Source organism: Mus caroli, unplaced genomic scaffold, assembly GCF_978045245.1.
Source record: "Mus caroli unplaced genomic scaffold, Mus_caroli_1 scaffold_5, whole genome shotgun sequence".
Taxonomy (NCBI): Eukaryota; Metazoa; Chordata; class Mammalia; order Rodentia; family Muridae; genus Mus; species Mus caroli.
The window spans coordinates 131,792,434-131,809,206 of NW_028227260.1; the positions used below are offsets into that span (position 1 = coordinate 131,792,434).

General features: G+C 40.9%; 1 protein-coding gene across 2 annotated transcripts in view; it reads right to left on the reverse strand.

The window, feature by feature from the left end:
- Nucleotides 1-2,033: 2,033 nt before the first annotated feature.
- Gpc4 (glypican 4) overlaps nucleotides 2,034-16,773 on the reverse strand; it is a 114,501-nt gene continuing 99,761 nt past the window's right edge. For both annotated transcript variants that reach the window (XM_021153828.3, XM_029473193.2), the window contains exons 4-9: nucleotides 14,105-14,270; nucleotides 8,179-8,309; nucleotides 7,945-8,091; nucleotides 5,530-5,666; nucleotides 4,759-4,934; nucleotides 2,034-4,661 (exon numbers count right to left, since the gene is read on the reverse strand). In XM_021153828.3, coding sequence (XP_021009487.1) covers nucleotides 4,456-4,661; nucleotides 4,759-4,934; nucleotides 5,530-5,666; nucleotides 7,945-8,091; nucleotides 8,179-8,309; nucleotides 14,105-14,270 — 963 coding nt within the window. In that variant the 3' untranslated portion in view covers nucleotides 2,034-4,455. The remainder of the gene's footprint in view (nucleotides 4,662-4,758; nucleotides 4,935-5,529; nucleotides 5,667-7,944; nucleotides 8,092-8,178; nucleotides 8,310-14,104; nucleotides 14,271-16,773) is intronic.

The following is a 16,773-nucleotide window of genomic DNA, read 5'->3' on the forward strand; positions in this document are numbered from 1 at the left end:
GCTAAGGGCTATCCTGGGCAAAATAGCAAGATACCATCTTAAGAAAAAGAAATGTCAAAAGTATACTGCACTGTATATTCTAATTCCACACATGAATATTTGTGCTGAAAAATAAATTTCTGTAGGTTTTACTAATAAATGCTGAACTCAGAAGTGTCTTCAAACACTGATCCATAAACATTCCATTTTACACACACACACACACACACACACACGATTTTGTATATGATTCCTTATCCATAGAACAGGTAACTTCTTACAATAAACAGAATCCATTTACATATTTTCATAATACTCTTATCTCTAGCTTTTGTGGTGGCTGATAATGCTGAGGGCATCAGGATCTTGCAAAAGCATCAAGAAAGAGTACTTTGTATGAGGAAATCACAAATACATTCCAGGTCAAAGGAGCTTCTTTGACCCATTCCCTAACATTAGTAGTAGTATTGCATTCTTCCCAATAGTCTTGGTGAGTATTGTCTCAAATGGTAATAACAAGGCTGAATCTTAAAACAAATGTGGTGCACTTGAGTTGTACCCCATAATACTAGATGGTCCTTCTTTCTGTTTAATAATGGCTTCTTGAAAAACTTTGCTGAGATAATTCAAGGCCATGTGCACTAAATATCAAATTATGGCACTAGTGAGAAGTCATGGCCTCAGCGTTGGTGTCTACAGTTACTCAGATCCATTGTCATTAGCCCTTCACTCTCAATATATTTCAGCTAACCTAACTAGGAGAATAAAATGTGACACTCTGATGTGCACCACATGTGCACCATCCTTCAATTTATGGGGTGCTGGAGATGGAAACTAGGGCTGTCTCAAGTGTGCTAGCCAAGCATCCTACCAACTGAGGTCCTTCTCTGGCTCTCTTCAACTCGCGTTTTAAGTATATAGAAGGTTTTAGAAGAATTATGAGTTAAAAAGTATAGAAATTCAATCTACAAGGTTATCATAGAATGTACTTCATTTTTCCCCAGTAAGTTCTGAGTTGGACGGATTCTGAGTGCTTTTTTTCTAATGTTTCCAGGGGGCAAGATATGATTTTCTATTTTCCAATGAGATCTATCTCACAGACGCAGCCATTCCTCTAGAACAGTGCTGCTCAACCTTCCTAATGCTGTGACCCTTTAATACAGTTCCTCACGTTGTGGTGACCCCCCCCCCAGCCATAAAATTATTTTTGTTGCTTCTTTATAACTATAACTTTGCTACTGATTATGAATTGTAAATATGATAATGCAGGATATCTGATACGTAACCCTGAGAAAGGGTCCCTCTGACCCCCAAAGTGGCGGTGACCCATGGGTTGAGAACAGATACTGTCATTAACTTACCAAACTCTCTCACTATGTAAATAAACATATTCTTTCAACACAAAACGGGAAGTACAACTATGTATGGCACCATCTACTTATTTTATTGTTGGTTCTATTATCACAAGTGACAATTTATATTTCATGTAAATCCTTTGGTTTTTAAATAGTCTTAAAGGGGTAAATCAGTTCTTTGCACGTCTTTCACTTTTATCCAAATACTAGGTGCTCACTCCTTTACCAATACACAAGTTGAATTATGAACCTTTTTCTGTTTTGCCTTACATATTCCCCTTCCCTGGCAATCTCTTCTCTGATGTTTGTCTTCAATGCAGAGTATGTGAAGTGTTTGAAAGCAAAGTACCTCATAAATAACTTGCTAAAACTCAGACCCTTCACATGCAGCTAACTTTGGGGAAGTCAGGGCCCACGCCTAAGGCTTTTTATTCTGCCTCCTGCTCTAAACTCTAAAGGCTTTCAAATATTCAACTTGCCTTTCTTCTCTATTGGGGGGAGGGGTAGTGTGTGTGTGTGGGGGGGAGAGGGTAAGCCTGCCAGCTGGTGAGATGCCAAAAGTTGTCCAGTCAGACCTGAATGGAAAAATCTATGATTTGTTTATTTCATAGTTCAAGTTCAAAAGCAAAAGACAATTTAAATAATAAAAGGGCAACAGAGGGAAAAAAATTGCAAAGAAAGAAAACAAATCAGTGAGCGTCCAGAGAAACCTTCAAGAATATTTAATTCGGAAAATGTTATTAGTTTGGAGGACTTGACTGAAAGAAAACAGCTGGGCAGAGTTCAAGGTTTTAAATTAAAAACAATCTAACAAGGTCTACAGGGACAACTCTTTGAGCCATATTTTGGAGACCAGATTCGTTTCTACCAAGTAAAAGTAATAGCAGTCTAAGCTAAAAAGGAAATTCCTCACAACTGAGGTACTTTCTAACTATCAGCACATTTTCCAAGTTCTCACAAGGCAGCCCAGCTATTTACAATCTAGTTTCCCTCTTATATAAATGGAGTTATGTTTTCTGTGATTTGCTTTAAGAAAAAAAAAAAACAACAAACACTTATACACATCAGCCGGAATATGCCTATTTTATTAACATCGTGCTTTAATAAATAACTGGCTACTTCTAATAAAATTAAGCCTCTGTTTACAACAGCCCCCAATATTTTATTTTGACCATTCTTCAGAATTTGGTGTAAAAAGTTGAGTGAAATGTAGACCCTGAGCTATCAAGTAATTGTGTTTCGATATAAAAATAGAGATTTCCTCTTACAGCTGAAGATTGAATAGTAACATGAAACCGCCTCTTTGTGGGCTTTCAGTTCAGTAGAATTCTGGGATCTAAATGACTTTTAGAGCAGGAAGAGACTTGCATGGTTGTAGTCTTTCTGAAGACCTGAGTACTCATTTTGAAATGATCTACTATGTTTTCCAGATTTTCTGACTGGTTATTTGTACACAAGGAAAGGGCTTCCAAGGGGACAAGGCAGTGGACAGTCTTTGGCCTGGGACAACTTCGCCACTCCATCCATGTGGCTAAGAGTCAATGAGAAGATGTGCTCTTCCCAGTTTTACCTATTCTCATCTCTCCCACAAAAGATAAGATGCCAGAGCTCAGCACTCAGCTCTCTTCCCTGTGGGCTCCTTGCCTGGGATATGTAGCAAATGGATGCAGACCACTCTAAGTCCTTCATTTAACTGATCAAAAGGAGCAGGCAAAAAAAAAAAAAGTAGATAACCTTACACTATTTTAAAAACTGGAATCTAAAACAAACAAACATACCCCCCCCAAAAAAACCCTGCAAATATGTACACACAAGACAAAAACTGCTCAAAAGAGTGTTAACAGCTATTCACGGAGCCCAGACAGCTCCCTTTTATGGCACTCTGCCCAGAGTGGTCAGTAGGTCAGAAATCTGCATCACTCTAACACAGGAGAACAAATGAGATTGCTGGTCACTTGCTACTGCCATCGGGATAAAAAAACAGAAAGTGTCAGCACTAAAACAAAAAATTGATACACTGTGACTTCCTAACTTATCTGGTGTTTAATAAATACCCTCAAGCCTACGTGTCCATGGGCTAAGTGGGACATCCTGAGTGCCGCTCTTCTTTCAAGGGAGACTACAGCAAGAATCTTTACTTTGCTGGATGGGGTCCACTTTAAGTTTGGGTGGGTTCAAGAAATCAAGTTACATGTGATTCAACTCAATAAAAAAAAATGGGTGATCTGCAGTCTCTTCCAACCTCCAACTATGAATGAAGTCTCATTCTGTTCTTGTCCTGGTGTTTGAACACAGTCTGGCAATTGGCTCAGAACCCTGCTTGTGCCTTCACATTCTGTCCTAACTTAATATAAATGAAAGAAAGAAAGAAAGAAAGAAAGAAAGAAAGAAAGAAAGAAAGAAAGAAAGAAAGAAAGAAAAGAACAAAAAGGGAAGAAAGGGAAGAAAGGAAAGGAAGGAAGGAAGGAAGGAAGAAAGAAAGAAAGAAAGAAAGAAAGAAAGAAAGAAAGAAAGAAAGAAAGAAAGAAAGAAAGAAAGAAAACCCAAAGTCAACTCCACTTCTCTCCCAATAAGGCAGCTAAAATAACAGGGATAAATGGAAATTTTCCAGCTTGTTTGGGCTTTTTCTTTTAATAAGATAACATGATAAATAAACCTGCTTCTGTACAGCTATTTAATATTTCAGAAATACGTACATGTTACATGCCAAGAAAGGACCCTGGTTTTCTTGTGAGAAACAAGGTGAGACCATAATTGGAAAAGAAAAACCCCACAAATAAAATCAGAGAAGCCAACAAAGAAAACAAGATCACCAATGCACAACTAACTACAGTTCTGTACCTACACTGCTAGCCACGCAGAACACGAGTCTCAAAGGAGGGGGGAGATGAGGGAGGGAACAAACTTAAAGGCAGGAGGCCCCGCTGTCCCCTCAAACTGAATGAAAAAAACAAAGTCAACATTGCTTAAACCAGTGGCCACACAGTAAAAACTGTACATTGTTGTCCATTCATTTAAAAAGCAAAGTCACTAGGATGGTAAAAAAAAAAAAAAAAAAAAAGTGAGAACTTGGTGCCTTTGAACTTTCTGATGACGAACACTTTTACTCAGAGTTTGACAATTATCTCCACTCTCCCTGCACAGCGAGGAACAGGATGCAGAGAGCAGCGAGGAGGTAGGGCTTTGCCTCTGCATGGGCACCACCAGCACTGTCAGCTTTCTCGTTGGCGCTCTTCCCAGAATGGTCAGTGGCGTTGTACTCGAACTCCGAAGGGCACTGCTGATATTCACATCCGCTTCCACTTCCCTCTCCACTACTCTCATCACCTACATTGGAAAGAGAACAGGAAGTCCATCGCACATATTCTCACCAAGTCAGAGAACACCACCCCCCCCCCTGCACTTGAAAGTCACCAATGCTTACTGATGTCAAAGAAGTCCACGTCATTTCCATTGTAAGCATTCTTCATTTTACTGGTCATAACCCGAAGGGCCATGATCTGACGAAGGATCAGTATGTCTGGCTTGCTGGTGTCAACCTGGACTTCTGGGTTGTTGCCCTGGTTGGCCAATCCATTTCCTGTCACTGCAAACAGGTACCTGAAATGAAGAAATGGTCCTGTTGACACAATCACTTAGCTTGAAGACTTTGCTCAGTTTTAGAATCTCCACTGAGCATGGTGGAACAGAAGTTCTTCCATTTACAATCAACTATAATTACTCAGTATCCTGGGAAGGTGTACTTTCTGTGATCTGCCTGTGATCTTTTTGAAAATGATTCCCTTTTTTGTGGCAATTATTCTGTCAAAGAAAAACACTCTCTCAATAGGTGCTTATCTCACAGAGTGTGCCAGGATGGACACATAGAATCAAGAAAGAGAATGTGACCTTTTGAGTAATGGTGCTATATAAAGCCAGACCCCTGATACAAGGGCCACAGGCACTAAATATTTTTTAATAGCCCTTAATAGTAGAATATAACTACTGCCAGGCTTAGTCCTTTGTAAGTATCTGGGTGCCTTTTTAAACACCTAAATGGGAAGCTCATGCCTAAGGTTATCAAGAAACCTTCTGTCATCACTACCTACTGGAAGCTGCTTCCCTTGGGTACCAGCTGAGAGAGCCATGTTGGAAGGCCAGCCAGGCATCTGGATGGGAGAGGATGCTACTTCCCTGGGGGGTGGGGAGGGCTGACCTGCTTTTGCCTTTGCCATTCCAGCAGTCATCCTCATTTTCATTTCCTGCTGCCATCCTCTCATCATTGCAAACGGTGCTTGGGAGAGAGGACCAGAACTTCTTAGCTTGTTTCAGTTTCTCCTTGACATCAGTAACCTAAGGGAAAGAAAGAAGAAAAAGGTCTGTCCATGTATGAATGTGAAACTACCATGTATGATCCCAGCAGACAGGAGGCTAAGGCAGGAGGAGGGTTTCAAGTTTGAGGTCAGCGTTGACTGATCTACAGTGAGTTCCAAATCAGCCTGGGACACAAAGCAAAAGCCCATTCCATTTTGTCAGATGTATAGCCAGTGACAAGCTGCCTATGATTCTGTAAATAACCCCTCACCCTTGCTTCTTTAATTAATCCTATTAAACTCATTGACACATACATACACATCAAATACGAGTAGAAAGGGGACTAACTTGGAAGACAACAAAAAAGGATAACAGGGATACATATCATCAAAACACATTATATACATATTTAAACCATACAATGGGGCTAGAGAGATGATTCCGTGCTTAAGAGTTCTTAGTGCTCTTGCGGAGGATCTGGGTTTATCCCTAGTACCCACTTGATAGCTCACAACAACTGTCTGTAAGTTCAGTTTCAGAGGATCTGATGCCCTTTTGTGCCTTTTAACTGACCCTTACACAGGTCATACACACACACATACATGCAAGCAAAACACTTATATATATGAAATAATAATAAAAACCACAAGCAGGCAAATAACGTTGCTAACATATAGCCATCTCAAACAACCAAGCCAAATCCAAACTACTTATAGATATACCTTTTTGATCATTTCTAAGTATCTGTGGATTATATGCAACTCGCTGTTTCAAGAATGGGCTGAAGAAAAATATACAGGTTTTACGCTTAGAAATAAATAATCTCTCAAAGGAATTAATAGCTCAAATGCAAACTTTAAAGGAGCTACCTGGATCCGTTCTCTACCTCCTCATGTAATTGCCATCTGAGGTGCACCCAGCCCTATACTCTGCAAACACAATCTTTCACTCCAGGATTTTACAGTCTGAACCAAGCATCCACATCACACAGGAAAACTTTACTGACATTATTTGTCCTCCTTTCACATCAGCGTCCTGTCAGGCTTCCTGCTCTATGGTCCTTACTACTACTATACTAGTATTCCCAGGTTACCACAGCATGCTGCCATATATGTAATCTTGTTCATTTGTGGTGTGTCACTTCACTGATGGCCACAAGTCACTTTTAGACTTTGGGGGAACCTAGCATTTTCTCGCAAGTACCAGATTCCTTAAAGAAAACAAGCTGTTATTTGTTTTCCTGCCATCTGTGCATTTGGGGATTGTGAGTTGGTATTTAAAAGTATCTATTTTCCTATCATAATATTATCTCCTTTCACCTTATACCACGTGGCTCTCTGCCCTCAAATCACTTTAACTTTAAAATCTAATACACTAAAATATATCACTAAAGTTTTTGAAATATTTAAAATACAATAAAGATGGACTGAATCAAGATTGCTTTTCAGTATGAGGACATTTACTTGGAAAAGGTGATTAGGAAACCGTAGCCAATGGTAAAGATATCTTTTTTTACCCAGAGGTCGTTGTTCATTTGCTTTCTATGTACAAGGTGAATGGTGATCACGTCTGGACATTTTGTGTATAGCACAAATAATGCAAATAGTATGGGGATGGCTTAAATTGACATTATTGTTTTTTTTTTTTTTTTTTTTTTTTTTTGGTTTTTCGAGACAGGGTTTCTCTGTATAGCCCTGGCTGTCCTGGAACTCACTTTGTAGACCAGGCTGGCCTCGAACTCAGAAATCTGCCTGCCTCTGCCTCCCAATTGCTGGGATTAAAGGCGTGCGCCACCACGCCCAGCGACATTATTGGTTTTATTGGCCAAAAAAGTAAATCCATGCATGACCATAAGAAGTTAAAAAAAAAAAAAAAAAGAAGTTAATGTTATCCTATGAAATCAATTCAGGGTTTTAAGTTGTTTAGTCCTAGGCTATTTTGGAACCTATTGAACAGCTTAGACTCTCCCTTTGTTGAGGTCTTTTGATACCAAGGCCCTGTCTTATTATTGCTCTGAGCTTCCCCTGGGGCATAACCTAATGGCAGGTATATAACAGATGCTAAGTAAACACACAGTGACATTAAAGGGAAGTCGGGAGATGAAACGTGTTACAGCCCATTTCCTTGATGATACAAGAACTTTCTGAGACAGAAAACGAGGTACATTCACTGCCACCCACACATAACTACATTAAAAAGCTGGAATATAAAAGACTCAAGACTCATGCGTCCATGCTTTCCAAGGAAAAGTTCATTTTGAAGCAAATGTTTGCAGTTCCTTGCCATTAAACACACCCATCCCTGCTAAAGAGCTCACCAGTCGGTCCAAACTAGTGCCAGCTGCCGTGGTTGGGCGTTGCTCTGGATGATAAGGTCTGAATCGAGCACTGAAGGCACTTTCAGAGATGGATCGAGAAATTCGTCCAGCTGGGAGAGGCTTCGGAGGTCCACAGCCTTGGAAAACCTGCATTGGAAGTGAGTGAGTTTTTATTAGGGACTTTACAGGACAAGACAGTGGGCATCTCTAGCCATCCTGCCCAGCCTTCAATACCTTCTGAGACACTTGAACACTATTATCCTGCATGTTCATGATAGCATCAGAAATCTTCACATCGATGGGATCCATAACGGACTCAATGTTGAAAGGACCCTCCAGCCTCTCTGCCACCATCAGCATAGCATCTAACAAGGTTTGGAGAAAAACACAGACAGCATATCATTAGTACAGATCTGAGTATCAGTCTTGGTTATTTCACAGCCTTTTCTTTCTGGAGAGAAAAAGAAAACAGACTTTTTTTCAATTTATTCGTATTTTCTAGTCATTTCCATGAGTTCAAATTGTATCTATACATTATGCATCAGTAGTATACTAAAGTGTGAAAGGGCCAGATGAATTTTCTGTTCTGTGGTAATTCAATCAGGAATCATCTATCATTGAGATTGTTCAGTCCTTGAAGTGTGTCAGCTAGCATTCAGCTGCCAATGAAGCTGGGGGCAGAGTACCAGGCCTGTTCTCCCAGACACTTCCCTGGGATCTTTTCCTTTCAGGTTCCATTTACGAGACTTGAAAACATAAATCAGTTACAATCCTGGCACACCAATTCTTTTCTTTCATTTCATTTAGACATTTCAGATCCCTGTGTGCACAGTTGGATAATAGAAATGAAAGTGTTCAGGGGATTCTAAAGACTTCAAATAATGAAACTTTGAGGCTTGCAATTTGGGGGCTAAGATAAGCTCATTTGCCAATGTGAGAGCCTCAACTGATTTAGTAGTAAAACACACGCCTTTTTGTAGTCCGGTGAAACCATGAGACAACATGCACTGCACAAACATTGTCCATTTGTGGTGTGTCACTTCACTGATACCTGCAAGTGGCTTTTAGACTTTGGAGGAACCTGGCATTTTCTAGCAAGTACTGGATTCCTTAAAGAAAACAAGCTGTTATTTGTTTTCCTGCCATCTGTGCATTTGGGGATTGTGAGTTGGTATTTTTACCTGATACTTGCACAAAAGTAGAACACTTGGAAATGAAAATCCATCCCCACACCCAAGGAGAAAAGGACGCATAATTATTAAACAGTAAACTAAAAAATATTTTTACTATTATTATTTTTTAAGTTTTATTTATTTATTTTATGTATATGAGTGTCCCATCTGCTTGTATACCTGCATACCAGAAGAGGGCATCGGATCCCATGACAGATGGTTGTGAGCCACCATGTGGTTGCTGGGAATTGAACTCAGGTCCTCTGGAAGAACAGCTAGTGTTCTTATCTGCTGAGCCATCTCTCCAGCTTCCTTTTTATTATTATTAATTTTTGTGTGTGTGTGTGTGTGTGTGTGTGTGTGTTGTCTGTCTGTCTGTGGATATATATACAAATGAAGAGTGGGTGCCTATGGAGCCACAGTTGTCTGATCCCCTGGACCTGGACTTAGAGGCGATAGTGAGGCACCTGATGGACCTCTGGAAGAGCAATTAAGTGCTCTTAAAAGCTGAGCCCAACTGGTAACTTAAATGGGGTTTTCTCTTTTACACTTTCAATGCCAATGAATGACAAGCAAAAGGAGTTAGATCCCCATTGTCTACTCCTCTAGGCACTTCAATGTCAAGACCCAGAAAGAAGTATTCTTTTCCGGAAGGCTGGGTGTCCCTCTAGGCTGCTACCCCAGCTGAGCCTCTACCTAATTTTCTAGTGGGGGGGAAGCTTTAACTATCAAAATGTAAACGAAATCGAAGTTGGTTATCGACCTTTTGTCTTCAGCCTACCACAAATGCTACACAACATTTTAAAGTGTGAGGTCATTTCTCTAAACTACAATTCCAAAGTCACCAACCATGAACAGATTTCTGTGAAGTGCAGTATCTTAAAGTAACAGCAAATGAAGTTTCAGACTGCATTGTGGTAAGCACCAATAAAGTGGTGCCTCTAACCTTTAAGGAAAGGCTGACAGCATGAATATGCCATTGTACTAGAGGAGAGAGGAAAAATGCTTTGGATGTGCTAGCAGCGAAAGGCGACTTATGCAAACAAGTGGAGCACAACGTAAATATGTTCATCGCTGTCAAAGTGTCAGGACCGCCACATACAGAAAGCACATTCCTTCGCAAGCCAAGAAATATTGCTGGCTCCAAATAAAAATATTATGAATAGATAATAAACATCTAAAATCAGAGGCTTAAATGGGGGGGTGTATTTTGTACCTACTTATTCGCCTCGTGGTGAGGAAAGGCCAGATTGATCGCTAATGTGCTTGTTAAAGACTGAATGGAAACATAAACCCTAATTCTTCTGGCTGTTTGGTGTCTTTGTAAACTCAGAGCTGCTGGCCATAGACAAGGACCTGGGAATGGAGAGGGAAACCAGGCCTTTGTTGGGGCCGGTACCATGGTGTTGTGTGTTGCCCAGCTGAAGAATGCCAGTGAAGATGTATTCTGCCGGTGGCTCACAGCCCACAGTGAAAGCTGCCTCTAACCCTGCAGGAAGTTATGTCTGGCCATCTATTGACCAGTAGCTGCCACCAATCCCCCGCCCCCTAAAAATTACCAAGAAGAATCTAAAGATGGCTGCTCTGGTGTTTTATTTTCTTTCTGGTTGATAGAGGAAACAATTTTCATATGCATGTGATATTATACTTGCTACTGTCTCCTGCCAAGAACTGGCTAGTGTCCTTGTCAGCAATTCCAATACTAAAGTCCCATTGGCAGCAAACAACATATGACACTAATAGGGTTGGCTCTGAGTCAAATGAGTGTTAACGGAGGCACAGTATGTGACAGACAAGTTGAACCTAAGAATAATTTATGATTCTCTGAAAACAAACTTCTTTTGGGGTAATCAAAGGGCCAGCATTTGGTTTACTCTGTAAATTGAAGGCTTTGTATCTGCCTGCTACAAAGGCAAGTTTTCAAAGGTGTTTCCTATATTTGGACCCATCCTGTTGAAGACTGGCAAGACTTAGCACTTAGAACTTGTGGTGATAGGCAGATGTAGTTGTGGATACAGGGAGAGCCCAGCAGCAAAGCTGACTTGGAAAAATCCCTACTTGGTTTCAGAAAGAGTCAAATCTGGTCCAACCACAGAGCAGCTCAAGGCACTGGTCTAAATGGCCCCTTCCCAACTCACTCAGAAGAGCATCCCTGTCTTGGGAATCAGCAGGAGTGGGAGGGGACAAGTAGAGCAATTAGGATGAGTATGATCAAATACATTATATGCATATATGAAATGTCATATGAAACCCATTATTATGTATAATTAATGTATGCTCATAAAAAAACAATGTTGAAAAAAAGTATTCCCTTCTCACTAGGGAAAGTGACTCCTTTTTCATTTTGTCTCCAATAAAGAATGAGAGACCTACACCTTTAGCTTCCCAACCTGACTGAAGAGCTGAATGCAGTTTCCCAACTTAACCCCAAGATGTGATTAACAAAAAATCTTTCACTATGCAGTAACTGTGCAGACATTTAAACAGCAAAGAAAAATTCCAGAGAGAGAGAGAGAGAGAGAGAGAGAGAGAGAGAGAGAGAGAGAGAGAGAAATGAATATTTACAGCAGAGTCGTGTAATTGGGACTGAATTGTACGACCATGGAGGAGATTAATTAAACCCTTGTGAAAAACCCATGAAAAAGAACAGGAGATAAACATGTCTATTATTATGCCTGGCCTTTTAAATCAGCTTATTAGAAATAAAGAGTAGTGTGTCCATTAAAAATATTTACATACAATTGCATACTACACTACTCCAAAAAGTATCATTTAAAATAGCTGCAGAAAATCAATTCCAAAACCCCATCCATTTTCACTTGGGTTTAATTTTGTTTCTTCACAGATAGCACATGCAATTTAAAAAATACACTCCAAGAACAGCAGCAACAACTTAAGGCTGAAAACATTACTTAAGCCAGCCAGAGTATGTTTCTGATATGCTGCGGATCTGTAACATCTTAGAAGAGACGTAGAGAAATTTGTAATTTATTTAATACAAGGATGTGAGAAGGCCTTGGTAGTAGTCGCTGGGCAGGATGAAATAACAGAGTACACTGTGGCAAATGCCCCTGTATTGTCCTCAGGGTGCCTAGGTAAGAAAGGAACCAAAGCTTAATCACTGTCACCACAGTTTTGTACTGCATGCCAAAGATGCCCTTGTCCCAAAGACAAGCCTACTATGTGCAGAAGTTTAATAAAAGCCCCACCATCTAAGAACTAAGTTTAACCAGCTGTGGTACAGTACACCTGCAATTCCAGCCATCTGGAGGCAGAGGCTAGAAGATGGTGAGTTGGAGGCAGCCTGGGCTACTTGGCAAGAAAGAAAGCAAAGCAAAGCAAACCAACCAACCCAACACAGAAATTTAGGAGGGAAAAATAAGTGAATTACAAATTTAACAACTGGCTATGGGAGGGCCTAATGTAGGGGAGGTGCTTAGATGGGGACGCATCATAGTTTTTATTCCCATGGGAAATTTTGGCTTTCTCCCCTGGTTTCATTCTGTGTGTAAAAGCTTTTTTTCCCCCATGGTTTCCAGCTCTGAGCTATTTAAGCCACATTTGTGCTTAAGTGCTTAATATTTACGTCTTTTCCCTCCAATGTCTATGTTTAAGAATCGGTGGGAGCCAATTTATTGATGCACTTTCAAACAGACTTAATACGGCAAGTCACCCTCAGTCTAAAAAAAAAAAAAGGATTTTACTACAATTTTCTCTACCCCCAAAAAAGGGGAAAGAAAAGAAAAATTAAGCCCCCCCAAACAAACAAAATGAAACAAAATAAAGCAAATTCAAGGGAACAAATGACATGCGTGCTCCATGATGTCAATGATTTAACAAAACCTTGCTTTCTATAAAGACTGCAATTCTGTAAATGTGATTAGGGAGTGAGAGAATGAATTGGTAGACTCTCAGCATGTGAATGATGTTCCAGCAGCGCTGGGCTTTATAAATTCCAATGTTGGCCTTGGAGGTTGCAGGACTAATGCACACATTGGGCACTAAAGTAGATGACTGCTTGTGTTTTCCCAGAAATCCTAATTGCCCTTCTCAGAACCTAGCTAGCTTGCTCAGAGTATGGTCTGGGTTCTAGTAATGTTTTCCTAAGTGGCAGAAACACTGAACAGTTCTATATTCCAAACCATCAGAGAAAGACTCTGTCCACTCACATAAGAGGAGTCGACCATGGCTAAGTCCCCTACAAAAACAAATCCAGTAATTTTCCATATCAGAGTTCTAATCCGATGATCCAGTGCAAATCTGGTCAGTCTCCCAAAGATTTGGTTGCAATATAAAAAAAAAAAATGAGAGAGAGACAGACAGACAGATACAGACAGACAGACAGACAAAGGCAGACAGGCAGGCAGAGACAGGTTGTTGTTACATCAACCTTAGATATCAAGTAAAAAAAGAACTCCTTCAGGTTCCCCACCAATGCTACTTTCACCCTTATCTTTGTGAGACAGGGTCTTTCTCACTGTCCTGGAGGCACTGTTCTAAGGCTGGGCTGAGTGTCTCTACCAACCAAATCCTGGGATACACATACACCACCATACCTAGCTTTTTTTTCTGGTTCTTGAGATCAAACATAGACCCTTATTCTTGCAAAACAAGCACTTTGCCCACTGAGCCACCTGCCCAGCCCAAGAGAGACTCTTCAAAGCTACTTTTCTGGCTCTGTGAAGACTACATCAGAGGGAACATGAAGAAAGAACGACCTAGGATGAGGTCTAAACCTGAGTTTCTCAGAAAATATCAAAAAGGTACCTCTGCAACATTAAAAGTCGGTGTATCTAACTGAAAGAGGACACTGACTTGAAGTACTGATTTTACTAACCTCAAAGTACTTCGTGTAGCAGAGCCAAGAGTCTGGCGAACGTCTAATACTAAAATGAATTGAAAATTTCATACCTGGCAATGACAACAGTCCTTGCGGCCAGAAGTGGAGTCATCTCTAGTAAAACACAGAACATCAATCACTTGCTTACCTATGAAATTGTTCCACTCAAAATCAAGGTCTCCTTGGTTGGCCAAACAGCCTCGCATGATGTTTGAGCAATAGTTGTAACAGGGCTTCACAGTCACCAGGCCTCGGCAGTGGGAGCAGTAGATCATCTTCAGCAGTGCATGGGTGCAATGAGATGTGGGGTTCACCTAATGGGTGACAGGGAAAAAACAAGAAAATCATGGGTGAATTTAAATAGACACAACTGACACTGGAGCATCAACCATGAACTTAAGGATGGATGAGTTGATGCTGTTCCCAATTAGGAAGCTTGCCTCCAATGGAAATCAACTAAGAGGGAGATCAGACAAGTGGAAGAAGACAGATGCTGGAAATCTAGAGTTAATGTTGAGGTGAGTATCACATGAGGTTTGTTTTTCTTCATTCATTTGCTATTTCTAGTGCAGCTGGAACTCAAGACCCTGTGCATGGCCTGCTTCAACCACTACTTTCTTAAATGTCAGACTACAACATTGGTACAACTTCTGAAATACTGATTCTAAGACTGCCCTTTCTTCTATTTTTGGTTGTGAGCCTAGCCTTTAATGGCTGAGTCATCTCTCTAGACCGTATGAACCCCAAGAAGAAGGAAGATCAAAGTGTGGAGGCTTCAGTGCTTCTTAGAAGGGAAAAAAAATATAGGAGGAAATATGGAGGCAAAGTGTGGAGTAGAGGCTGAAGGAAAGGCCATCCAGAGACTGCCCCACCTGGGGATCAATCTCATATATAGTCACCAAACCCAGACACTATTTATTTGTGGATGCCAAAATGCATGTTGACTCGAGTCTGATATGGCTCTCTCATTAGAGGCTCTCCCAGAGCCTGACAAATATAGAGGCAGATGCTCACAGCCAACCATTGGACTGAGCTCAGGGTCCCTGGTGGAGGAGTTGGAGAAGGAACTAAAGGAGCTAATGGTGTCTGCAGTTCCATGGAGGGACCAAAAGTATCAACAGACCAGATTCCCTGGAGCTCCCGGGGACTGGACTACCGTACACATGGAGCAACCCATGGCGCTGGCCACATATGTGGAAGAAGATGGCCTTGTTGGATATCAGTGGGAGGAGAGGACCTTGGGCCTGAGGGTGTTTGATTCCTCCAGTGTAGGGGAATGCCAGGGTGGGAAGATTGTGTGTGTGTGGCCAGAATTTTGAAGGTCTTGGACACTGAACAGAAACTGGGAGACCCTACAGATGAATGTCTGCTAAGGAGTCAAATAGCAATGATAAAAATATTACTCAAGTCAGACAAGGATAGCCCTCCTCTGCAGAGCAATGGCATTTACTGTCATCTTTCTAGATGTGGAGGATAAAATTGTTTGGGGTCATGAAAAAGCCAATCCCATCCTGTCATTCATTTCCATCAATAGGCAGAAAGGATCACAGCTAAGAACCAAGTGCCAGCAGCTAACTGAAAGTTCCTGGCTTACTCTCTCTGCCCTCTTCTCTTTTGGAGCCTTTATCAGAGGATTAGTGCACTCTTCACTATCATCATCAACTAGCTCTTCAGACAAAGACTTTTAGAAGTTGATACTATCACAGGGAGCAAATCCATCCCAGAAATGCTATCACTGTGATGCTGGGTGACTAGCCGTGCATGTCACCTGCTCTGGTATGTTACTTTGGCTATCACTTAATCAACAGCGCCCTTAGTAACAGGAACAGAGATTAGTATTGTCAGTCTCCTATCTGGTAAGTACACACACACACACACACACACACACACACACATTCTTCTCTGGCTTATTTCCCCAAAGAAGTCTAGCATAAAAGGGGGAAAGCATACAACAAAATGGTAATTGTATACACTAAACGCAACATTCTCTATGAAGAGTTAGAATTTTTCCACAGTTTTAACCAGTCCCAAATGTTTTCCTAAACACTAAATTAGTCCCTTTAACTGTGTATTAATGTACAGTAAAATTCTGGCTAACCAATATCCTTGAGGATTGGCCTCTCTGTATAAGTAGATTTTCTGGATAGCTGAAAGTTCATTCCTTTGAAGTCACACATTGTTAGGATTTTGATGCTCATTCACCTCTCATTTTCCAGATGAACAAGCGGGCCTCAAGAAGGAAGGGTGCCCAAGTCATAGGATCTGCACCGGAAGGGGCCTCAACTATCACCAGTAATGTTGCTCTCACATTGTAGAGATAAGCAAACTCAAGCCAAAGAGATGAAACAACCTGCTGACAGTCACCCTCCCACATTTGATTCCAGTATCACACCTTATCAAACACTGTGTCACAAAGTTTCCCCAAATGGGTCACATTTTCCGGTCATCCTAAACAGCAGATAGGAACCTCTATTCTTAGGCAGTGCTTATTTTTCTCTTTTATTTTTAGTCCCAGTCCACATTAGAGAGACTGCTAAATGGCTGGATCTTAGAGATGTAAAGGTTATGTAAATGACTTATAAAAAAAAAGAACCACAACACAACACAGCTGGATGGGTTAGAGCATGCTTCTAATCCTAGACATGGGAGATGGAGGCAAAAATACAGCAAGGAAGAGTCAGTCTGGTCTAAATAGTGACACCCTGCTTAAAAGATAATAGTAATAAGAGAAGAAATAGAAAGCAGCAGAGGAATAGGAGGAGGAGCAGGGAAGAGGAACAGGACAATTATGGAACAGGACATGGCATGTTGAATATT